Source organism: Rhizopus delemar, genomic scaffold (assembly GCF_000149305.1).
Source record: "Rhizopus delemar RA 99-880 supercont3.6 genomic scaffold, whole genome shotgun sequence".
NCBI lineage: Eukaryota > Fungi > Mucoromycota > Mucoromycetes > Mucorales > Rhizopodaceae > Rhizopus > Rhizopus delemar.
The window spans coordinates 471,049-495,572 of record NW_027137832.1 but is presented as its reverse complement, the minus strand read 5'-3'; the positions used below and the strand labels follow the sequence as shown (position 1 = coordinate 495,572).

Here is a 24,524-nt window from a genome sequence, read left to right as displayed (position 1 = left end):
CTTATCTTGTCTTTGTCGTTAACCCGCTGTATGTTTGACCTTCTTTTAACTCGACATCCTATATTACCAAAAATAGCTTCTATCATATTCATTTTCCCCTAGGAAATGACCCTTAGATTGGCTAGCTCAGAACTCAAACTGATGTCTACCGCACACCTTTTCCCTCTTTTCATTATTATTATGGTTCCCTCCCGCTCATTTTGATTTAACTCGGGCGGGATTAGGGTATATTATAGATATTGTACGTTCACCAGAGCCTTTTATTAGAAACAAAGGTTTAACTATTTAAACTGTTTTCTTATGAAGATCTTTCTTTGGCGTCCATTCAACGTTAGATTATAATTTTATTATTTTTGAAAGTATAAAAGTCTTTTTTGCTTGCTGAAACACTGATGTTATATACTAACATGTCTGTCCGTTGTAATGTCTAGGTTTGTGAAACAGAAAAAAAAAAAAAGGAATTGCTGAAAATTAACAAAATGTCTCTATTTTTAATACTAAAAATAACCTTTCCGTCGCATTTTGTAAACTGAATGATCTTTCGGTATTTTTTTTCTCCCCCCTCGATTTCTGTCATCCATGTTTGTACATTTCCCTATTTATGTCATGAAACAAATGTTTATTACACCTGCTTTATGCAGATAACCAGTAGTTCCATTTAAAAAGATCTAGAATCAGTTCCATATAAGTGCTCTCCCTTTTAGTGAAAATTGCTAAACATACTTGACAAAGTGACTTACTAATCCCGTATAAAAACATTTTAGAAAACTGATAGTGCCTCTTAATAGCATAAAAAGTGTTATATAGTAACTTATAAAGACTATTTTATGCATCTAGAATATTTGAGATTTATGATTAAAATACTCTCTAAACAATATATAGCTTGGCTATTTGTTTCTTTAAACTTCAAAATGACTCGAGCTTATTACTTTTTAGTGTTTTTTTTTACAAATTAGACATCAGATTAAGCCATCTTGTGTTTTTTCATGGCAATTTTCTATTTGTTTTAAATATAACTAAGAAATAGTAATAAAAAGAAAAGCTTACCTTCTCTTTTTTATAAAACTGGTTTGTGATATATTTTACATTATGACCGATATATTACTAATCAAAAGAATAATGATAAGTGCTGTATATTTTAGTAGAACAATAGAAAGGAAGATCCTAATGCTTGGTTGGAACTTTCGCTTGGATATAGGAAATATTTGACATTTAATATATTATTATTTCTTTATTATGGACCTGCTATGCTTCTATCAGCAAGTTTATGTCTCATTTTATTATAATTAACGTAATTCTAGTTTTATAAAATACAGCATATGTCTTTTGGAAGATTGCAAAAAGCTTGGCGATCTTGAGGCAGATAAAAGAAATAAGATCACTATTCTCTTTATCTAATTCATCTACTGCTTCAAACTCTGTCAAGGATTGAAGCGGAAACTTCCTGTCTATTTCTAATAGTACTGCTTTTAGAGAAATTTAATCTTCCTTATTTCATCGCAAAAAGCATACGTAAGTGGTGTTTTTTCTAAGCTTATTAAGCACCTTGCTCTTTTATCTATTGTTGCCATTTGACAAGCTATTTTCTGGTTTCTCGACCTTTTTTTTTTTTTAGAAAAGAGAGAGAGGGTCAGTGATGAAGCCGAGTTTAAATCGGCATCGGTAAAGGATGTTGAGCAAACAAACAAGTATTACAAGGATAAGCATAATTTTTTTTCTTGATTTACAAAAAAGGAGCAATCGTTTGTGTACTTGCAAATAGACTGAAAATAGCTCCTTCTATTGGGTGATTCTGGGTAAATAACTCCAAAAAGAATATGAAGATATAATAGAGAGGAAAGCTGGTGTTGGCTTGCTTAGCTACAGACCAGTAAATTGGTTGAAGGGTATCAGCGATTTTTTATTTAATTAGCAGATGATCAATCGTTATTGGACCAATAAATAAGTGATAAAAAAGTCCATCAAGCCAATGTATAGATCCTAAAGTTCCAAAACATTGACCTGTATATTTTGTGATGAAAAAATGAACAATCAGCCTTGAGGATTTTTTTTTTCACTTTTTAGAAATAGATCATCCTAGAAAACCAAAAGCACATAAAGTGCCCGGACGGATAACATGAACTATACAAACAACTTTATATTTATAGGCTGCTTTCCATATAAATTAAAGTACTTTATGGTTTGACTGTAGATCCTTTCTATAATAGTAGTGACTAAAATAAAAGCTAAAACAGCAAATATATTCAAGTTAATATCATATGGTATTGTAAAAATAAGAACAAGACAACCAAAGGGTTACATCTATCAAATAAAGTGGAAAACTTTAGCCAATAATAAAACAATAACGAGTAACGGGTGTAATACGGCCACTAGTCATTGTCTTAAATTTACATTTAGTAATTTAGATGTCATGGATCAGCATGAAGGTTTTGAGGGACAATTATTTACGAATGAATAATGAGTCTATTTATATACGCTCTGACACTCAAATCATATTGAAAGGAAGGAATGCTGCTACACATGTCGTTCTTCTTAGACGCCAGAGCTAAATCCTATAGAATAGCTTTGTTCAGTTTGCGAGAGTAAATTGAAGAGGGTAGAACACTTAAAAGAAGAAGCCACAAATTCAGTAGTTGAATTATTCATTCAATAGGATCTATGCAAACGACCTTAAGGGAGTCTGCAGACGCTCTGTTTCAAATAATATTTATTTCTTTGAATGGAAAACTTATATTTTTTTTTGTTTGCGCATCCAATGCATAAAAATTTGTGAAGATTTCAAGAGTACATATTCCTTCTTCTTTCCCAAATCGTACTCGGTTCATGTATGGAGATATTCTATAGTCTTCAAAAGCAGCAATGAGCTTAGACAGTGAAGTGTCTAATCCCAATACGCGTAACTTTATTAGAAGTAAGGTTTAAGTCGTGCCAATTAGGAAGTGATTCTCTTTTCTCATGGCTGATTAGAGTCTCTGCGATATTCCTCCCTTTTTTTTTGGGAAAAAAAAACCTGTAAGTGAATCCCGGTTTTTTTTTTTTTTTTTTTTTTTTTTTTTTTTTTTTTATGATTTGTATATAAAAAATTACAAAAGGATTACCGGAAAGTTCTATCCCTTAGTGCATGTATATTCTATATTAGGAAAGATCATCTTAAATCTTTTCCTTTTTCAGAAGAACATGTTTTGTTGATGCGACATGTCCCTTTTGTATTTGTGTTTAAGATTAGGAAAATAAAAAAGCTTCTACTGTCTTCCTTATTCTTCGTTATTTATATTCTTCTGCAACGCAATTCTAAAAATCCCTGACCCCTTTAACTACCTAAAGGGGTTTCCGGATACTGAAAAGTATACTGTCATGTTGGGCTCATCATTCATAGCTTATTAATATAAGCTTACCCCCCCCCTCCTTTTTTTGGCTGGATACTATATTGGACTTAACTTGTATTGGATATTATTGATAAGCATATAAATAATTAAACGGGGGCCTTGAATTCACTTGTATATAAAAGAAAACTTTGACACAAGTTTTTCTTTAGGTAACAAGTCAAAAAAAAAAAAGAAAGCTGGGGCAATATAAAATTTTCAACAACACGTACATTGCTCTGTTCTGATGCTATAAAAAAAACCCTATTTTGAACTAATAATTTCTCCTGAAGAGAAAATTTTGAAGGGACCTGAAAATAAAGAAGAATGTATTTCTGGTATGTAGAATACCATAAAGTTTCTGTCAGACATGTAAGCCAAGGTTGGTTACACATTGTTTGTCAATCTCGATAAAGTTGTTTTAGTGGGAAAATAAAGATGCTGAATCAAACTACAAAACAATGAGCATTCTGATTCATTGAAATCTATTTATATCCCTTTCGCCGGTGTACAAGTCAAATATTATTCGAAATAAACAAATACGACGCGTTTTTTTAGCCGACTGCCAGTAATGCTTGGGCATCGCTGCACAAATCTTTTTTTTTTGTGGTTTATTATGATTGTGTATGTTATTGGTTTCAGACCCAAGAATTTGTCAACTTATGTAATAACGTTGTCATTAACAGAGTAAGCTGCTGTATCCTTTTTTGGAGGAAATGAATAAAAGTGAATACATTGGCAAATATATAAAAAGAGTTTGTTCATCAAAGAATATATAAAAAAAGGGAAAAGATAACCTTATTTATAAAAGCATTTATAATTAATATTTGATGTTTTATATATTCACTTGGTCATAACAAATAGATAAAAATGATCTGCCAGACTGTTGACTCATCTCAGGTTTCCTTTTTCTATTCTTTTGTATTAAAATACGTAATTGATTAATAAATATGGGTAATATTTAGGATACACAAAAAACTTTCGGATGTTACTGTTTTTATTATGGGTGAACACGCATGGAAACTAAAAGTCAAATGATGAAAAAGAGAAATAGTATTTTCACAAATTTAGTAAAATAAGGATAATCAAAAGTAATCGTAATTTAGTGTAACCCCCTTTTGGCTAGGGGTAGAAATAAAAAGAATAAAACAAAATCCTAACTTTTTATACGAATCATCCCTTCCTTTTTTATTTGAAAAGCAAGAACAATCCTATACAAAGCAAGAAAGGGATGATGTAGAGATATATGTTTAAGTTTTATAATCTCAAATCCGCTTTATTTAAAGCAAAACCCAAAAAATTGCTCATCTTTATTTACATTTAAAAAATTACTGGACAAAAACGGCAAAATGCTATTTAGATTCATACAAGTCTTGGAGCCCAAAAGGATACATCACCTATGAATACATGATAAGAAAATAGCAACAAAAAGCATTAAGGGGTTCTTCTCAATCATATATAAAGCGATAAGAACTAAATACCTTTTGTTTATCATCACACAAGTTGTTGATTCCTTTTTACTTTAATCTCAACAAGAAAATTGTTACATCTTTCCTATTTTACTGTTAAAAAAACAAGGAGAAAATATAATAATTTTAAGTTGTATTTGCCTCTAAATTTCCTTTTTTATTAATCAGTCTTCTCGTTTATGGTTATGAGAACCGGATAAGCTATATAAATAGCATCGTATATCTTTTTTTTTTTTTTTATTTTCTAAAAAAACCCTTTAAGTTTAATTTTTGATAATCTTAAATCTCTTTCTCTTCTTTCTTGCTGATTAAATAGCTTTTCTAACCATAAATCAATTCAATGACTTACACCCCTCCATTTTATTCATCCTATCCGATGCAATACAATACAAGCAATTACTGCTTTGATAACAATTCATCATTCATTCAAGAAGCTTATAATGGACTTGGTAGAACTATTCCTTATTCACAATTTGGATATCTTTCAAACAATTTTAGTATTTCTCCGTGTAGCTCAACTTCAACTACTAGTTCACCGTCTTCAATCTATAGTAAACATACCATATACACACCAGAATATACGATATATCCAATGAACCATATGCCTGAAGATTATTTTAGCCTTATGCCTTATCCTGAACGCAATCAAAGCCATACGATTTACAAAACATCAGAATCGAATTGCTACTATCAACAGGAAATTGATCCTCCGAAGGACTTACCTTTCATCCGATCAGATAAACATCGTCTTATGAACAAAATGGGCTGTACTGATCAAAATACCAATCTTAGCAGCAATATAAAAAAGGAACGTATTAACAAAGAAGATCATATGGTTCCTGATTCACCCACAACAGCTACAGCCAGTCCATCATTGCCTAAATCATCAAGCAACTCCGCCATCACCTCATCTAACTCTAAGCGTACAAGAAAGATAACTAAATCATGTGGAAAAGCCAAGAAGATGCATCCTTGTAGCTTCTGTAGCCGCGAGTTTGCTCGAAGGTATGATGCAAATCGACATATTCGAATCCATACTGGAGACAAGCCTTATGTTTGCCCTTGTTGTCGTAAATGCTTTGCACGCTCTGATGCGCTTAACCGTCATTTCAAAAAAGAACCTACTTGCTCTGTCTTTTCAGAAAATCAAGATTCCAGTAAACATGTAAAGCGTTCCAAACGCTAGGCTTGCCCTGCGTAGAGACTGGACCAATACTATCAATATACTTCTTTCGCTCACTCAATCACTTTCTCTCACGAACACAAAACACAAAATACACATTGTTTCTCCATACATTCAAATTACATATCTCCTTCAATTGCATTATTTTACTTTAGCTTTTCATATCAGGACTATCATATGCTTGTTTTGCTACATGATGCTTTTATGTTTCTTTTTTTTTAATTACTTTTATTTAATATTTACAGGCTATGCATTAATAATTTTCTTCAATAAATTTGCATTATGACTATTTTAAACAATCTTTTGTTTGTTTGTTAAGTAAAATAAAGTTTTTATATCAAACTGTCGCAAATAAAGATTTTCCTATCAAAATATATGCTATTTAAATGACCCCTTAATTTATATAATTACTCTCAGATCAGGCATATCTTTTACTTCTCACCAAGTTGGTAAATGGCTACGAGCCTTTGAATATCTATCAAAAATGATTATAAACATCATGATATCTCTGATATTTTGAGATTACGTGTGATGTTGTATATGTTGAGTAGACATTTGAATAGTAGGGGTGTGTTCCTTGATGAATTGCGATTCACTGTCAAAGATAACAACAAAAGCGTCAAGGTGATCAAGAGGATTAAAAAGAGACATGAATATTGCCATATAATGCCGTCATCAAAGTGGGGAAATGGAAATGTGATAATATGGAGTTGTCTTCAGGCGTGGAGGTTTCAAATCATCAATCCTTGTAGATAGTACAGTAAATCAAGCCGAACATATCAATATTTGACTTGAAACATCCACTACTGACTTACTGAGCTGATTGAGAGGGCTTACAGGGCCATCATATTTCAACAAAGTGGTGCCAAACGTCATACTGACTTGTATACAGCAGAGTAAAAAGAGTGTCATGGTATTTAGGTCTTTGGGTACTGGCTCACTCAAAATCCTAATTAAAGCCCCTAGAGCATATTTCATGGGTATTTGAAGCAATAATAAAGGAGATTGGGTATTTGTTACCAATGTGCAAGATTTGAAGCAGATGTATCAAGTAGAGTGAGAGAGGATGAGCGTTGAATTTGCTTAGCTTTTAGCGAGGAGTATGAAAAACCAATGTCAGGCGATAGCTGATGTTCAACAAGAACATGGCAGTTATTAAGCCATTTTTTTTTAAATTTTTGCTTTCAAACTATTAAGCGTCTTTCTTTTTATTTTCATTTAGTAACTATTGGTTGAATTTAAGGTATGTTTTTTTTTTTGACAAGAAATCAAATTAAAAAATGAAAAATATTTTGATGTAAAACTGTGTAATAAAGATGCTTGTGCTCCATTCAACTCTTTCAGAATAAAACATCATGCTGCTTTGGACATTTTTGTAGCAAAAATCTCAAGTGATTTTTGCTAAAAGATGACCATTTGACAAAGAGAATAGCCAACTATTCACAACGGTGTGATCAATGTATTATAGGTTGTAAAGCTAAAACGATATAGTTGATCAGATATGGACGAAAAGCTTCGGGTTCTGAAGCTGAAGAAGTAAGAGTACGACTTTTAAAAGGAATAACAGGTAACTTGAGATAATATTCTCTTATTCGTAAACTATTTATTTCATCATCAACATCTTCTCAACCTTTGGATAAATATGAAATCAAAGAAAAGATATTAATAAGAACAGCAGATAACACATAATACATAGTTGAATAAAGGGAAACACAAATTAGCATATCCTTCAGTATAAATTTTATCAAAACACTTGAATTTAAGACAAAGTGAAATAGTCTTGATAAATTTGGTTTTTGCGGATCTATTGACAAATGTAGGATAACTTCAGTCATGGTTACAAAATATCTCCTGAGTTATAGCAGCCTTTACTAAAAAAAGCCAAGGGACTCCTGTAAATAAGACAGTTTGATATGGCAATTAAGTTCTGAATATTCCAGAATATTTACTATTTCTCATGCGTCGAGATTGTGCACACATTTAGAGTCACGGGGTTGCACATAAACACTCATGCTGTACCATTCTTACTCCTTAATAAAAAGTAAACGCATGTCGAAAATCAGATGTACAGTGGCTAAGGAGCAAACAAAGTGGTGCCACTTTTGTTGTATAAAAGGAGACTTTAAAGTCTTTTTACAAAATAAATATAGGCGTTGCACTATTATTCTCCTATAAAAAAGAGTCAGTTTTTCTTATAGCACTGTTTATTTGACAAGTTGCTATTGATGAATTTACTTGCACAAATCAACTTGATATGGAATCAAGCATATTATTGACTCGTATCCTATTATTTACATTCATCTTTTCATGTTTTCATCTCTATTTTGCTCAAAACAACATATTTTATCGTCCTATTTAATCCAAGCAATGCCCGTACAATCATTTTTATAGTCATCATCTTGATTAGGATAGTTTGTTCAACCTATCTATTTTGATGCAAATTAATTATTAAAAGAAATCTCATTCTAGACTTATTAGAAAGTTAACTCCTATAAGACATAGCGCCCAGTTTGCATATTAAACAGGGCAGCTTAATTCATTAACTATTATGAGCATATATCAACAACATACACATTTTACAGAAATAAAGTACAGTGCCCATAACGGTGACACGCTCTATCATCTATTTATTTTGTCAAAAAGAGGATACAGTTCAAATGAGTGTATTCACTCTTCTGTATTCGGGTTTATCATTTCAATTTCGTCCCTTTCTTGGTTTGTTGATGAATTGCAGCTAAATAAAATGATAAAAGTACCCAAGAAGACTTGAGAAATACAGTGGAACAAACAGTTCCATGCAACTTGGTACAAGTATTTTGGGGAAAATACCGTCCAAATGAATAAGTGTTCCCTTAGAACTGTAACAGAGATGGATAGAGACGATAGAGCGATACTAAAGAAACTTGATTGGGTAATAATAAAAGAAAACCATTTGTTGGACATCTCAACAATAGGTTCATGCGAATCGGTTACTAAAGACCAACCAGCAACAGCCCACCACAAACTGGCTGACCAGTTGGATATGAACGTAAGGACTCCTATAACAATCACATTGTACCCTTCAACGCCCACATAAGCATTACTCAAATCGACAGAGGCAATCGAGTTTGAATGACCTGTCATAAAAAAGGACGCATGACAGTAACATAGCATGATAACACCTAAAAGCCAAGATGGTAATGGACTCTTATCCTGCAAATAGCTTTTCCAAGACTTCAACAAGTGATATTGCAAGAGGAATACGAGGAATAAGGCAGCATTATGTGTTCCACTGAGCAAGATAAGAAGAGGTGTGACACTATATAGTAGTGCTTGCAGTAGCTTGCTATTTTCATTATCTATGGTGTTTATCAAAAAAATCAGTCATTGTTTCCTTTTTTTAGGTTTTATGTTTACCAGAAGGTCTCTCCTCTTCAAAGCTCATCAATTTCGATCTCTTTATAACATAATGTAAGGCATATAAGACGAATAGGGATGCACCGCTGTAATTGTAAATCAGCTTTCCAAGCTGTACTTGATTTAATGTCTTGATCAATTCCATACTGAGTAAAGTGTTGTATATTTTAGGAACAGTATTTTTTACATCAACATTGCCTTCCACAACAGAACATACTGATCGAATTTTATATGCTAGGACCAATAAACAGCAAAATGTGATGATGAAAAAATAAGTAGCTTTAGCAATCATTTGGATCATACTTGCCGTTCCATAAACATCAACAGCTTGTCTTTTGCCCAATTTGGCCACATTGTTGATAGCGACAGCGGCCGTTGTTCCTAAACTTAAAGCTACAAGATGCCAGTGCGGCATCATGGCCGAGACTTCTTGACTATTCCAACCTGTTGCTAACCGTACTAAAATCATCTGAGATAGGCATAGTCCGACTGGATAAAATGTAGACCGAAATGATTGACAGACATAAACGCTTTTTTCGGAACAAAAGGTTCATTCAACTGTCAGTACAATCGTACAGACTGCTGAGCTTTTTCTTTCACGACATACCTGTGTATAATGCATAGCAATAATAAAGTCTGGAGAAAAAAGTACCATGTAGCGTGCTCCTCTTCAACAAAGCTACTTGCAAACATACTGATGGCATATGTAATAACAATAAATATTGAAAAGTATTTGTTGATATTCCAATGTGTTTGCTCTTTGCTGTTGAGTCGGATGGTCCAAAGGCAAAACAAAACACCACTTAGTGTGATTAAGCATACGCCGGTTATCATATATTTTAACATGTAATCACTTGCAGTATTAGCAAGGTGAGACTGAACAGTGTCTATAAACTGGATCAAATTAGATTTTGATATAAAAACTTCCTTGTTGCTCTAAATTACTTTGTTATACGCCTTAAGAGATTCGTCAGCATATTCATATGTCTTCGTAGACAAGTACTGCTTGTGCAGCATCACTGCTCGAGCATACATTTTGCCACAGGCATCAGAATCATCATCAACATAAGAAAGCGGATCGATAACATACTTATTGATTGCTGGAGACATCTTTCCTATAAGTTGGCCGAGCTGAAAGGCGTTCAAATAAAGAGCCCGGAGAACAGTTGCCTCTAAAAAAATATGAGAAAATTTGAATATGCGTAAATGCAAAATTCTTCTTGCTTACCATCCTCAGTTTTTAACAAGTCAATAATGACCTTTCCAAGATTATTTTTCGGTATAGGAAATGATAATAATGAAGCAAGAGTGGGTACAATGTCAATTTGATTAACAACAGGATAACTCATCACAGTTGGTCTTTGTTCGGGAATAACGTGTTTAAATTTTTCCAAAACCGGGCGAGATTTGAATCTAGGGCTAAGAAAGACAAGAGCCTAAAAAGGATTAATCTGCTGACAATATATCTATGAGTTATTTCTTTTATCTTACTGTTGATGTTTCTCCAATAGAAGAGCCACCATGATTTCCTTTCTAATCAATTCTCATCAGCATTTTTGGCGCTTTCTTTTGGCTATTGCTTATACTCACTTCATTCATTCCATGATCACCACAGATAACAATCAAAGTGCCTTTGGCCTTTGGGTCATTTGCAAGGCTTTCTGCATCTTGAGTTGAGATTATTTCATAAATCGATTCAATGGCTTCATCCATTTCCTTTTGTTTTGGTAACATCAATGGGCTTTCTGGTCCACCCAGATGACCAACATGATCTAGTCCTAAATAGTGAAGAATAGTAATGTCCCAGTCATTGTTGGATATGTCGCTTTGAATATGTCTTGTTACATTTAAATCAACTTGTATAGTATCCTTATTTTTAAATTAAACATTTTAACTTCTCTTCTTTATACAGTTCCTGAATAACTTACAGATACATAAAACGATGTTGTTCCATCTGCCTTATCAAACAGTTCAGGAAATAGTCTAATCCATGTATCGTCACCATAAAAATGCACTGTCTTGTTACCTAACATCTTGAGTTGATAAACCCAATTGTCGTAAAAATCAAGTGAAGAGCTTGTGTCAGATTCTGCAATGTTGAGGATCGCATCAAGAAAACTTGGTATTGTCCCTGTTGTCAATGCTTTTATACGAGGCATAGTAACAGTCGGAGCTGTTGCTTTTGCGGTGAATGGTATCGCTGTTCCATCCTCTATTTGACTAAATAAATTAATGTTAAAACAATGTAAACCTTCAATCGTGCCGCAATTACCTTTTTACAAAACTAAAACCAGATTGTTCACCTAAAACAAAATCACTATAAAGCAGTTCAATTTTAATATCAACCTAATGGCATTCTTCGATTCATATTTTACTAACTTTCGAAGCGCGTCAATCACAACAAACACAAGTCTGTCAAATTTAGGCTCCTGCCAGTGATTTCTATGTAAATCTTCAGTAAGGAATGATGAAGGCACATCTTCTTTGGCGGCAAATCCTGATAAATGAACTTTATAGGGGAAGAAACCTTTCGAGAATAATCCTACTCCCAGCAACTGTATAAAAAACAATGTAAACAAGTACAGTAGTCGTTGTTTTATACTTGACATTTGCTTTTCATTCACAGTGTTTTAATGAAACGTTCGTTTGTGTAACTAAGATGCGTTCCTTTTTAGGCATATGTGACTGGGGTGGCTTACAACTGCTTACTCTTTTTCTTTTTTCTCAAAAGTTTGTTTCCTTCTTTTAATCTTCACTTTTTATCAAAATGACTCAGTTAGATTTAAAACAAGTAATAGAAAAAGAGAAGCATAGTGCTTAAGATGAAAACAGGAGGTGACTAACAGTAATAAATAAACTAGGCAAAGAAGGCTGTTAGTGCTTTATACAAATTTCAAGCAAATAATGACAACAATAACGAGTTGCTTGAAGAAGAATCTGATAATGCTATCATCATTCAATTAAGCACTCATACTATTAAGAACGTCACACCCAAGACAAAGCAAAAGAAAATGTAAAATACAAAGAAAAAAGAAGGATGCTTTTAAAAAGACATTAACCTGTTTTATATAGCAACTTAAAGCACTCACCATACTCAAACGACCTTGAAATTTGTTTAATAACAAAGAGCAATCCAAGTGAAATTGAAGAATTAATCAAAAAGCAAAATGTTCCTTACATCAAGAAAGTAAATGTTTATATACAAAAAAGGCAATTGTAAGCAATAGAAACTAATACGAATGATTAGGTGATTACTCCTCTTTTATTGAAGACTACCTACAAAACATACGAGTCCAAGAGAAAATTAGCATCATCATATGATCTTTTCTTGGCTGACGACCGTATTTCTCATCTTGTACCTGAGCTTGTTGGAACATCATTCCTTAAGAAGAACAAGTAAGACTACAATATAAAACAGGATTGAGAAAAGAAAAATTAACATCTTAATGAAGGGTCCCTGTTGCAGTAAAGATGAGCGGATCTTTGAAGGATAATGTTAACAAAGTTTTGAAGAGCACTTATGCCAAAGCAAGCGCCGGTACAGTTTGGTAAGTATTTTCGTCTGATAAGTGATCAAGACTCTCACTTTTTAAATTGTTTGTGTAGCACTATAAAGATCGGTCATTTTGGTATGAAGCAATCTGAAATCGTGGATAATTACGAGGTTGCCGTGCCTCAATTAGTTGCTCATGCAGCTCGTGATTGGAGCTTTGTAAATATTATTGGATTGAAATCTAAGAAATCTCCTTTATTACCAATCATCTGTAACTTACCTCAAGGCAAAGAAGAAAAGAAAGAGAAAGAGGAAAAGAAAGAGGAAAAGAAGGAGGAAAAGAAGGAAGTGAAGAAAGGAGCAAAGGCCGTAACAAAAGGAAAAGTGACTAAGCAAAAGACAGCTAAGAAAGCCGTTAAGAAGACCAAATAAAAGCATATACGCATTTCAATAATTTAGAGAAAACATAAATTGATCAAAAGACGCAAAGCCTAGACATCTTTGACTTATTTTATTGAGCTGTGTAATAACTATATTAATCCTTCTTTGATGACGGCTTAGTACTTGTCTGATCTTTGGAAGGAAACCAGGGAAGGAACTTGTTTACATTTTTTTGATATACTGAGTAATTTGGATACTTGCCAGATGAAATTGACTAAAATAAGGTTGAGCGTTAACAAACGAGTATATCATATATCTTGGCAAGATTACCTCTGTAAGTTTAGTACTACTGTATATTACTGCTGTTAATGCAGCCGGTCCCGCAATTGTCCAATTAAAAAAAGTTGACAAGCCATTTAACCCTATGGCTTCTTGTATAGCAGAAACAGAAAAAAAGTAAATAACCCACCACATGGCCATTTCTGCAAAGAAATTTGGATGGCGACTGTATTGGAATAACCCAGAGTGCCATAAGAATCCATTTTTGAAATCATCCTTCAGCTGCGAAGGTTGTAAATATTCCAACAAAGCGTGTTTAGCCGTTTGAAATGCGTATTGCTGTTCATCCGCTACTGCTTCGATAAACAAAAGACTCAAGTGAGTTGCAATGATTATCCAATCAAACGTAGACAAACAAGAAGTCTTATTGGAGACTTGAGATACAATGTACAAAGGAGAAGCAAGGAGAAGAAGCAAAAAATTCTGGACAGTAGCAATGAAAGTGATATTTAATATAGCCATAAGTACTGGTCCGACCTTTTCTAGGAGATAAGGATATCTGTAATCCTGACCACTTGAATAATAGCCACCTTTTCTATAAAATCTTTTTTGAGTTCATGTTACAAGTGCTCAATTATTGGAATATTACCTCGCAAAATTATATGTTAAACGAGCACCCCAAAGAGAAATGATGATACTTGCAGCCACAAGCCTGACATTTAGCATTCCATTAGACAAATAGTCATGAATAGTAAAATGCCAAGCGTAAATAACAGGAAGAAGAGACCAAGCTCGATCTAGAACTTATAAGAAAGATGACTAATTATTTTTTTTTTAATACTTACCAACTTGACTGTAGTCATGAGTAATTTCAGACGAAATATAATGTATAATTGCCAGGATAGTACTTAAGAACGAAGCAATCACAAAACTATCATAGTTCTTGTAATATTCACACAAAATATGAGGATTATTTATTATTTTGTATACAATTGATGTGATATTTGTGTTCCACAGCTCCTTGATTGCATTTTGCATGATACTTTTTACATGTTCCCATGTCGCGTTAAAAGGAAAATGAGTGTCATTCTCAGTTAACCATGTAACAACCGTCTCATAGTTCATTTTAAAGTTGGAAAGAGCAAAGAGAAAACCAAAAATGAATAAAAAAAAATGCATTAAATATAACTGTACTATCCTGTGACCGTGTATGAATCGATCGAGGTTTTATAAGACTTTATTAAAAAATTAACAGTCTTTATCGCTGCCAGTGATTTCGCTAACGATATCAGCCCAGCCTAACGATCGAGTGATTGCCTCTTTCCAGCCAGTATACATTTTATTTCTTTCCTCTTCCGAAATCTTTGGTTTAAACACAGTGTCTCCATCCACATTGACGTCATTCAGATCTTCTATACTTTTCCACATACCAGTAGCAAGGCCTGCTGCTATGGCTGCTCCCAAAGCTGTTGTTTCCCTCATTTCCGGACGTTCCACTTCGATGTTTAATATGTCTGCTTGGATTTGCATACACACATCTGAATTTGACATACCACCATCCACCTTGAGCGATCGCAGGGGAGAATTTGAATCTTTATTCATAGCTTCTAAAATCGCCCGCGATTGATAACACACTGCCTCTAATGTTGCGCGTGCAATATGCTCCCTTTGCGTAAACTGAGTCAAGCCACATATCGTACCACGAGCGTCATTTCTCCAGTACGGCGCGAGTAAACCAGTAAAGGCCGTAACAAAATAAACCCCCGCTGTATCCTTTACTTTACCAGCCAGTGTACCAATATCCTTACTATTATCAATGATACCCATGTTATTTCGAAGCCATTGTATAGATGATCCCGCTACGGCGATTGAACCTTCTAGTGCATAAACAGGTTTATCCTTACCAAATTGATACGCCACAGTCGTTAGTAAACCATTTTGTGAGTAAACAGGGGTTTCGCCTGTATTGAAAAGCATAAAACATCCAGTACCATACGTGTTTTTAACATCACCAACATGGAAACACTTTTGTCCAGTCAACGCACTTTGCTGATCTCCTAAGCATCCAGTAATAGGAACGCCTTTTAGTGAACCGCTGTGTATTTTACCATATTCATATGAAGAAGGGACAATCTTTGCCAGCTTTATTCCTTCAAATCTAAAAAATCTGTCCATTGTAAGAGAATCAGTACAAGAATTTATCTATAATTATCCAAGTGTATGCTTACTTGATTGCCTCTTCGCTCCACTCCATCGTTTTTATATCCATCAACATCGTTCTGCTTGCGTTAGTCACATCAGTTACAAGAACACCATTGTTTTCTACCCCACCAGTCAAGTTCTATAACAAACCTCAGCATACCTCTTTTTATAACACAGTTTCCCTTGTACTTACATAAATAAGCCAAGTGTCTATTGTTCCAAACTGCAGTCTGTTTTGTTCATGTGCTTCTCGTACTTCAGGTACATGGTCCAGCATCCATCTTAATTTTACTGCTGAAAAATAAGTAGCTAACGGTAATCCACAGATGTCTTTAAGCGCATTAGCAGTTTGTTTTTCTTTTGGCAAGTGTTTTTGTGAAGCAAGTTCTTTTACAGTATTTGATGTTCGTCCATCACTCCAAACAATAGCAGGACAAAGGGGTTGACCTGTTTCACTGTCCCAAGCAACTGTAGTTTCACGTTGATTTGTAATTCCAATACAGGAAACAGTAGAGGCCTCATATCCCAATAGAGAAAGTTTTCTTATAGCATGTTCAATACATGTATCAACTGAGGCTAATATATCATGAGGATCATGCTCCACCCATCTTTTTAAAAAAAAATGTCTTTTTAATACAATAGTCATAATATTTGTTTATATTTACCCTGGATGTAGATAATGTTGTTCAAATTCCTTTTGATGATAAGTTATAACTCTTCCATCTTGATCGAATATTACAAATCGAGTAGACGTCGTGCCTTGATCAATTGATCCGATAAATTGTTTCTTTGTCATTGTCAGTTAAATAAAATAAGAATAAAGAAAATGTCAATTCACAAAGATGACACTTTATACCTTTATCTTTAAACTCAGACATAAAAGTATGATGATTACATTTACACGTATCAACACAAACGAAACACTGGTATATTAGGTCCAATCAATACTGGAAGTAAACAATAGATTTTCAGACTAACCTTTTTTTTTTAATTTAATGGGAATAACATATTGAATTCGTATTTACAAAGAAAAAGAAATAAAAATAAAAAAGGCGGGCATCATTGCCATAACACTTACATCATTTTTTCTTCCCCACTTGCTAACTAAAAAGCGTAAATTCAATAAATTTTATGCACATCACAGACCAAATGATTGTCCGACCAATAAGATCTCTAGCTTTAGATAAACATGTTCACTGGCTATTTTGATCTATTACTGAAAAAGGTACATTGTACTTTGCATATACCCTAACTGTTTTTGTCACGTAGATAAGAAAAAAAAAGGGGGGGGCTTTAAGTCTTCAAAGGATAATTAGGAATTTATTGTTCTTGTATTCATATTTTTTATTATATTTTCATTCAATATTATGTTCAATGAGAAAGCAATAATGTATTTTTTTTCTTTATAGTCAAAGGTTAGATTATCCAAAAGAAGAAGAAAAAAGCTTGAAAATAGCTATGAAACTTCCATTTAACATAAATCTTTTTTATTTTACGATATTTTCATCTTGTCAAAGACATTTTTTAACATTTTTCCTGCTAATTAATAAGTAAATATTTACATAAAAATCTCAGAATTTCAATGCTTACAAGTTTTTAATATCTTATCAAATCGGAGTAATGTCCGCTTTTCTCTGTTGTCAAAATAAGCTCAGTCAATAGATACCATTCACCCATATTTTGCAATGGGTGATCCTTTATGGTTTTGATTAGTAGTACAAAACAATGACTATATAAAAAAACGCGCGAGATGATTGCTTCAACCTCCATCTTTTGATTTACATAAAAAAGTTTGTTATATTTATTAATGCGTTACTTTCTATAACGTTGATAATAAGTAGATTATACTTAAATACGAGAACTCATCATATGTATTCTCTGCGGATGTTGTATTTACGTCAGTGACTATTAGATGATTGTACAAGGCTTTTTTTTTTTTTTTTAAAAAAAAAAGAAACTCCATCAAACGCATTTCAAAAATAGCATCATACATCTTTCTACAGTCGTATGAGCAATAAATGATAAAAGTGTTTACTTGTGTAGTATTTTAGTCTATGAGCATCAACACTTATTTGTACGTATGCCTTGCCAGCTAGATCGACATATATATCTGGTTTTATGAAAAAGTTAATTTTTTTAGGCTTTTGGAATTTGCCTGTAATACATGTACAATGAGTTTTTATATAATAAAGTTCAAAAGTATGTTACAGTATCACTTTAGTAAGCTATGAAATAATGTGCTATCTAATGGTTTTAATGCCAAAAAGATATTTGCATTTCTCTTACAACAAAGCAAAGTCAATATATGCCCTTCAATGTACTTTCAGATTTAGCTAATATACACCTGATGTCTTCAAATACTGTTCAAAGCGGCTTAACTACGTAATTATGCAAAATGATTTTTCTATCTTTATACTTAAACGCCTACTGACTTCGATGAATATAAATCTTTAAAGATCTTTAAAATATAGCAATAACCAGGATTTAGAACTATGATTTTCATCAAGAAATAATGCACTCATCTATGTGAAGGCCAAAATGTAATTAGAGAGAAGGCAGCATTCTGACATGTCACTTCTCAGATAGGCTGTCCCGCATGTAAAATTATCAACCATAGAAATAGCAGTATGAGCAACATATGAAAGGAGCAGTGATTCGTAAAGGCCTTTAATTGAATTTTTTTTTTTTTTTGTAAATTCTCACTCAAACACACTAAATTTTACTTATATCTCCTTTAAAACTTTCTTGTTAGAATCCAATCCTCTTCGATAAATCTTTAAATGTTATTTATGGCGATATAGTATGAATACGTCTTTCAAAGCAAAGCTGAATATGCTCGTGATCAAGATCTATCGCGGAAAATACACTTTGTTGGCAACAGTTACTCGTTGAAAAACATTATAGTAGATAGTGTTTCTGCCGTTTAGTGCAAAAATCAAATTATCTTTCTATGGTGGTTTCTTCCAGGTTTTATGATAAGATACCAATGAAAAATGATATAATTGCATCAGCAAGTTTCCTTGATTATTAATATTCAAGGTTTGTATAGCTCTGAGACTAACAGCTAGTGTTTAATCTAAAGTTAATAGATTTACTGAAATAAAAATTAAGCTTCTTTTGCTATTATCACATTATCACATGATATTCTATATACTAATATTGAATGATTTTATAAAATTAAAAATTAATGGGATTTGTCAAAACTCATGAAGTGTACCCCACTTTTGAAATGTTTCTAAAAGCTGGGCTTAACGGTTTTGTCATTAAAGCTTTCAAAATTTATGATTTATTCGCTTCATGCTTTGTGAACATTTAAGGTTAACAGACGAATAAAAGCTAAGCAACATATTGAGGGCTAACAATAGCAAAAGGAAGACCATTAGCGGATCCATGAACAGCTTGTGTATCATAGCTATTGTCCGTTCCCATAGCTCTTATATCTTGATTGCCGTCCATAGCAACAGGAACAGCTGCGAACCTAAACGGGAAACCAAAGCCTCCAGGTGGAGTAGGAGGGGTAGGAGGGGTAGGTGGAGTACCTCTTCCAGGGAATCCTGATGGGGGAGTAGGAGGGGTAGGAGGGGTTGGTGGAGTGAAACCAGGGAATCCTGATGGAGGAGTAGGTGGAGTAGGTGGAGTGGGTGGAGTGAAGCCAGGGAAACGCTGTCTTTTACTGTAAAATGCACATCAGACTTTTATCTCAATTGGCAAAAAAGTATGAAGCTTACACTATTTGTCCATGAAGACATTGGTCACAGCAGCAACCATCGGAGCCATGGCCTTTCCCACGCCGGTCAAGGTGACTCAATGAAGAATCAAGAGTAAGCATGTTGCTAGCATCAGGGGAAATAGCTGAACTTAGCCCGTTAGAGGATGCCAACTTTACATCTTCACCATTAGCTTCCTTAGCAGACGGAATGTTCATAGGGATAGCGAAAACTTGAGCGCTAATAACAGAAAAAGCCAAAAGAGTAGAGAAAGTCAAAAACTTCATGTTAATGTTTTATATCGAAATATGAAAGTAAAGAGAGGCACTTTTTATAAGAAAAACAGAAAACAATATCATTTATCAACGAAAGCTCAATGAAACGGATAAAATAGCTCACAACTAAAAGGAGTGCTTCCTTTATATACAGACATGGGAGCTTTCATTACACCAAAATTCTACATAAATAACTAAGTGAGTAAATGCAGGAAATCAAAGTGCAGCCAAAATACTGACACATATCCACAAAATTACTATACGTTTGTATAGTAATCAAAAATTGATACGCTGCTGTTTTATACAAATTCTTGTACACATTAAAGCTATTTTAGGTTCAAATAAACATGATTTTATTTAATCTTGTGTATTTAAGCTAAAAAGGATCATAAGAAACAAGGAGTAAGTGATAGAGGGTTGTATTGATTACTTTTTTTTTTCTTGTAAGCTCAGTTGTCTATAGAATTTAGATAGTTTGAAACGTTCATATATTTAATCAGGTAACTTATATTGGGAGTTTTATAGATGATGTGGTCTTTTTAATATTTTATTAGGTAGAAGTCTTAAGGTTTAATTTGTGCATATCTTATAAATCTCTTTATACATAAGCATACTTTTAAATATGTATATTTACAGTGCCTTTAAAGCTTGTGCTAAATGCCACTATTCTCAAACATGGATCAACTAGGCATGTAAAGTCCATGTCACCAATGAAGACTTTTGCTAAGATAATATATCAGTTTATTTATGTGCTTTCCACCTTTGTTTGCAGCATATCCATCAAAGCCTCTAGCTTAGTAACATCGTCTGCTGAATACTTGAGGCTGGTTTAATTCGTCTGTGACAAACTTTAGATACCATCTTTGCATCCTTGGCTCACTTTTTATTCAGTGTTTGAATTTTAGAAGCATACAGTTGCTAACATTCGAACAGTTACCATTCTTCTCGTTTATCATGGTTTGGTTAAGATGCCTAAAATCCCACATCCTTTTTTATGAACCACAGGCTCTCCGTAATATTTTATTGGAAATTGATTAATAGCAGTAAACAAATATTTTCATTTAAGGTAACCAGACAGTAGGCCTTTGTATACATTATAAATATAAGATGTTATCGGATTATAACAAATGCGACATCAAATAGCCTTTTAAATTATAGATACTACTTTTATAATAACACATATAAATAATACATATTTCTTTTGCACTTTTCTGCTTTTAATATGATTACATAAAAAAATTAATGACGATTTGGTAAACCATGGGAAACGGAATGAATCATATTGCGCATTCGAATATAAAGGAGACAAGTCCCTTTTATATTTTATGAAATTTAATTTACAGTATGAAACGACTGAGAAAGTGCATGATAAAATAATGTTTTTCATACTTATCTAATAGAATTAATTCATCAATAGTTGTTGTGGATATTCGAAGCAGTGCGAGTCGCTAGCAATAGATATGCTTATACTACTGAGACTTTATTAACAGCTTCTGATATCTGTTGTGATATTTTTTGCACCTATAGAATACATAATTAGAGAGTAGCAATATGTTTCCTATGTACTATAGCATAGGAAACAAAAATAATTACAAATACTGATAAAAAACATTATCACTGCAAAACACACCGGGAAAAGACGTAATGCTAGTCCTTCCTCAATATTGTTTATGGGACTGTATTTCATAATTGCATATACAAGCTATATCTTATCCTTAGGTATCGGAAGCTTGTTAATTTTTAGTGTTATCTGTGAAAATTTACTGCATTTGATTTTAATAATGATAGATATATGTTCAATGGATTTTGCTTCAATTATCAGATTAAATTCAGTACTGGGGATCATGCCATGTACCATATCCATAATAATGCAAGCGCAAGTTCAGAAAAAAAAAGGAGTATCAATTCGTCAGAGAACGGTTCTCAAACATAAAGCCATAAATCTACCAGTATCTTTTAGAGTGCCTTTTTTGTGAATAGGTACTACTTGAGCCACTCTCCAGCTTTCGGGAACATAAGGCCACTTTCAGCATAATCGGAACAATGTTAGCAAGATTGGTGCAAGGGGACTTTGAATAGGAAGAAGCAACTCGTTTTTTACATGGTCAACGATAGGAGCCTTATTAGAGGGGTGTGATTGAGTAGTTGATATGATATCCGGCAGTGTAATTGGGTCAGCTAATTCAAATGGCAAGCTATCTGAACTGATATTGTATCTTTGCGTTTCCAGTGTAGTTTCTCTAGAGAATGCGCTTTTAAGATGTCTTGTCATTGTATCAGCTGAATGCTTGGGTCCTTCCATTGGTGAAAATGTTGGACTTATTGTTCTTCGTTTCCATGTACAACTGATTTTGGCAATTGCTTTTGCATATTGACTGGAAAAATTAATTTTACCTGAATGCAATCTCATATTCAAAATATGCAGGCCTTCCTCTCTTGTTTCTTTCTCTTACGGCCCCACTGAACTCCAGATGGTCTCTAGTTATGTTTTATTACACTCAAAGACCAACAACACACCTCGCTCCAGTCTGATCAGCTCCAATGCATTGGTCATGGTTTTTATGCTCTATGGAAACATTATTGGTTATGCTTTTATGAACAAGCTTCTTGGGACCTTTTCCAGGTACTGCAAACCTTTCATGATGAATGTTCGTTTTGTCTAATTCCGCACGATTGAAATAAAGTCACATTTTGATACAAAATATAGTGAAAGTGCAGCATTGATTTCAATACCAGTGCTAATTTAATTGGCAGAGATGTTTCATCTGTGACGCAACTTTTCTTAAAACTGCGCCGTATTTTAAAGAAAAAAAAATATCACTCTTTTCTCTTACTCACTCTTTCATACAAATGACAAGCGAAGTAGGAACTATAGCCCGTGGCAACAGACCAAACGAGGTAGATGCTTTGATGTTAACGACACGTACCGGTGGTGCTTACATTCCACCTCATCGCTTGCGTCAAATGCAACAATCAATAACTGACAATAGCAGTGAAGCGTACCAACGAATCACTTGGGAAGCATTAAAAAAATCAATCAATGGTCTTATAAACAAAGTCAACACATCCAATGTAAAAATGATTATACCTGAGCTCTTTGGTGAAAATCTTATCCGTGGAAGAGGATTGTATTGTAGAAGTATGATGAAAGCTCAAACTGCAAGTTTGCCTTTTACACCCGTATATGCTGCAGTTACAGCTGTTGTGAATACAAAGTTACCTGCTGTAGGAGCACTTCTTTTGACTAGATTAGTAGTTCAATTTAGAAGAGCTTTTAGACGCAATGACAAGGTAATCTTTTTTTGTTCTAAATGTACATCTTACTGAAATTATGATTTATTAGACTTCCTGTTTAGCAACCACTACCTTTATTGCTCACCTGACAAATCAACTTGTTGCCCACGAAATTCTTGCACTTCAAATTTTAGCACTTTTACTTGAACGACCTACCGATGATTCAGTAGAAATTGCTGTCGGCTTTATGCGAGAAGTCGGTGCTCATTTAGCCAATGTCTCTCCAAAAGCAAACAATGCTATTTATGAAAGATTCAGAGCAGTTTTGCACGAAGGTGAAATTGACAAGCGTATTCAATACATGATTGAAGTGTTATTCCAAGTTCGAAAAGATAAATATAAAGACAACCCTGCAGTCATTAAGGAGCTCGATTTAGTGGAAGAAGAAGATCAGATTACACACAATATTAGTTTAGATGACGACGATCTTGATACCGAAGATATGTTGAATATATTCAAATATGACCCTGACTACACTGAAAATGAAGAAAAGTATAATGCTATAAAATCTGAAATTTTAGGAGACGATGAATCCGAGGATGAAAGCGGTTCGTCAGGTAGCGGCGAAAGCGAAAGTGAAGAAGAGTCAGATGAAGAAGAAGAATTAAAGGTTGTAGACGAGACAAATGCAGATATTATTGAGCTGCGCAGAAAGATTTATTTGACGGTTATGTCCAGTGTTAACTTTGAAGAAGCATGTCACAAATTGATGAAACTACATGTTCCAGAAGGACATGAGGTAAATAATAGAGTAAGCAACTTAAATTATATGACTATTAATGCAATACAATAGATTGAGCTTTGTAACATGGTTATTGAATGTTGTTCTCAAGAACGTACTTATCTCAAATATTATGGTTTAATGGCGGAACGTTTTTGTAAACTTAATCGCACCTGGGTAGACAACTTTGTGCATTGTTTTGAAGAAGTATATAATACTATTCACCGTTATGAAACGAATCGACTTCGTAATATAGCCAAACTTTTTGCACATTTATTCAATACTGATGCGTTACCGTGGACATCATTCCAAATCATTAGACTCACAGAAGAGGATACAACGTCAGCATCTCGTATTTTTGTAAAAATTCTCTTTCAAGAAATCAGTGAATTTCTTGGTCTCAAAGTTCTCAAAGAACGTATATTGGATCCTTTTATGCTCGAAAGCTTGTCTGGCATGTTTCCCAAAGACAATCCAAAGAACACTCGGTTTGCCATCAACTATTGGACAAGTATCGGTCTTGGTGCGTTGACGGAGGATTTACGTGAATGGTTAAGAAACGCACCAAAGCAGATAATGAAACGTCAATATAGTAGTGACAGCGACAGCAGTGATACTGACAGCAGCGGTAGTAGCAGTGGCAGTGACAGTGACAGCGACAGTGATAATGATGATAGTGACAGCAGCAGTGGTAGCAATGATTCTCGTAGTAGCAGCAGTGACAGAAGCAGAAGTAGAAGTAGAAGAAATAGATATAAGCGT

General features: G+C 33.8%; 10 protein-coding genes across 10 annotated transcripts; 4 read left to right on the top strand and 6 right to left on the bottom strand.

The window, feature by feature from the left end:
* Positions 1-3,689: 3,689 nt before the first annotated feature.
* Positions 3,690-4,182, top strand: RO3G_08169 (uncharacterized protein; the record flags this gene model as incomplete). The annotated part of the gene is made up of 3 exons (XM_067662759.1): positions 3,690-3,734; positions 3,921-4,049; positions 4,174-4,182. The coding sequence occupies 3 exons, from the start codon at positions 3,690-3,692 to the stop codon at positions 4,180-4,182; spliced, it is 183 nt and encodes a 60-aa protein (XP_067518860.1).
* A 1,250-nt stretch (positions 4,183-5,432) lies between these two features.
* On the top strand, positions 5,433-6,017 carry RO3G_08168 (uncharacterized protein; the record flags this gene model as incomplete). The annotated part of the gene is made up of 1 exon (XM_067662758.1): positions 5,433-6,017. The coding sequence occupies one exon, from the start codon at positions 5,433-5,435 to the stop codon at positions 6,015-6,017; it is 585 nt and encodes a 194-aa protein (XP_067518859.1).
* Positions 6,018-6,452: 435 nt separating this feature from the next.
* Positions 6,453-6,665, bottom strand: RO3G_08167 (uncharacterized protein; the record flags this gene model as incomplete). Its single annotated transcript, XM_067662757.1, has 2 exons — positions 6,453-6,489; positions 6,541-6,665. The coding sequence occupies 2 exons, from the start codon at positions 6,663-6,665 to the stop codon at positions 6,453-6,455; spliced, it is 162 nt and encodes a 53-aa protein (XP_067518858.1).
* Positions 6,666-8,681: 2,016 nt separating this feature from the next.
* RO3G_08166 (uncharacterized protein) lies at positions 8,682-11,778 on the bottom strand (the record flags this gene model as incomplete). The annotated part of the gene is made up of 11 exons (XM_067662756.1): positions 8,682-9,352; positions 9,411-9,644; positions 9,714-9,869; positions 9,987-10,017; positions 10,356-10,582; positions 10,639-10,846; positions 10,902-10,943; positions 11,001-11,279; positions 11,339-11,630; positions 11,683-11,713; positions 11,757-11,778. 11 exons carry the CDS (start codon positions 11,776-11,778, stop codon positions 8,682-8,684), a joined length of 2,193 nt encoding a protein of 730 aa, XP_067518857.1.
* A 399-nt stretch (positions 11,779-12,177) lies between these two features.
* On the top strand, positions 12,178-13,335 carry RO3G_08165 (50S ribosomal protein L1; the record flags this gene model as incomplete). The annotated part of the gene is made up of 6 exons (XM_067662755.1): positions 12,178-12,201; positions 12,272-12,423; positions 12,483-12,597; positions 12,658-12,806; positions 12,863-12,958; positions 13,017-13,335. 6 exons carry the CDS (start codon positions 12,178-12,180, stop codon positions 13,333-13,335), a joined length of 855 nt encoding a protein of 284 aa, XP_067518856.1.
* A 171-nt stretch (positions 13,336-13,506) lies between these two features.
* On the bottom strand, positions 13,507-14,688 carry RO3G_08164 (uncharacterized protein; the record flags this gene model as incomplete). The annotated part of the gene is made up of 5 exons (XM_067662754.1): positions 13,507-13,558; positions 13,706-14,158; positions 14,213-14,360; positions 14,409-14,505; positions 14,614-14,688. 5 exons carry the CDS (start codon positions 14,686-14,688, stop codon positions 13,507-13,509), a joined length of 825 nt encoding a protein of 274 aa, XP_067518855.1.
* A 123-nt stretch (positions 14,689-14,811) lies between these two features.
* Positions 14,812-16,561, bottom strand: RO3G_08163 (uncharacterized protein; the record flags this gene model as incomplete). The annotated part of the gene is made up of 4 exons (XM_067662753.1): positions 14,812-15,155; positions 15,348-15,765; positions 15,959-16,373; positions 16,431-16,561. The coding sequence occupies 4 exons, from the start codon at positions 16,559-16,561 to the stop codon at positions 14,812-14,814; spliced, it is 1,308 nt and encodes a 435-aa protein (XP_067518854.1).
* Positions 16,562-19,101: 2,540 nt separating this feature from the next.
* Positions 19,102-19,759, bottom strand: RO3G_08162 (uncharacterized protein; the record flags this gene model as incomplete). Its single annotated transcript, XM_067662752.1, has 2 exons — positions 19,102-19,438; positions 19,494-19,759. The coding sequence occupies 2 exons, from the start codon at positions 19,757-19,759 to the stop codon at positions 19,102-19,104; spliced, it is 603 nt and encodes a 200-aa protein (XP_067518853.1).
* A 2,014-nt stretch (positions 19,760-21,773) lies between these two features.
* RO3G_08161 (uncharacterized protein) lies at positions 21,774-22,157 on the bottom strand (the record flags this gene model as incomplete). Its single annotated transcript, XM_067662751.1, has 1 exon — positions 21,774-22,157. The coding sequence occupies one exon, from the start codon at positions 22,155-22,157 to the stop codon at positions 21,774-21,776; it is 384 nt and encodes a 127-aa protein (XP_067518852.1).
* A 440-nt stretch (positions 22,158-22,597) lies between these two features.
* On the top strand, positions 22,598-24,294 carry RO3G_08160 (uncharacterized protein; the record flags this gene model as incomplete). The annotated part of the gene is made up of 4 exons (XM_067662750.1): positions 22,598-23,038; positions 23,091-23,780; positions 23,835-24,009; positions 24,209-24,294. 4 exons carry the CDS (start codon positions 22,598-22,600, stop codon positions 24,292-24,294), a joined length of 1,392 nt encoding a protein of 463 aa, XP_067518851.1.
* Positions 24,295-24,524: the final 230 nt, after the last annotated feature.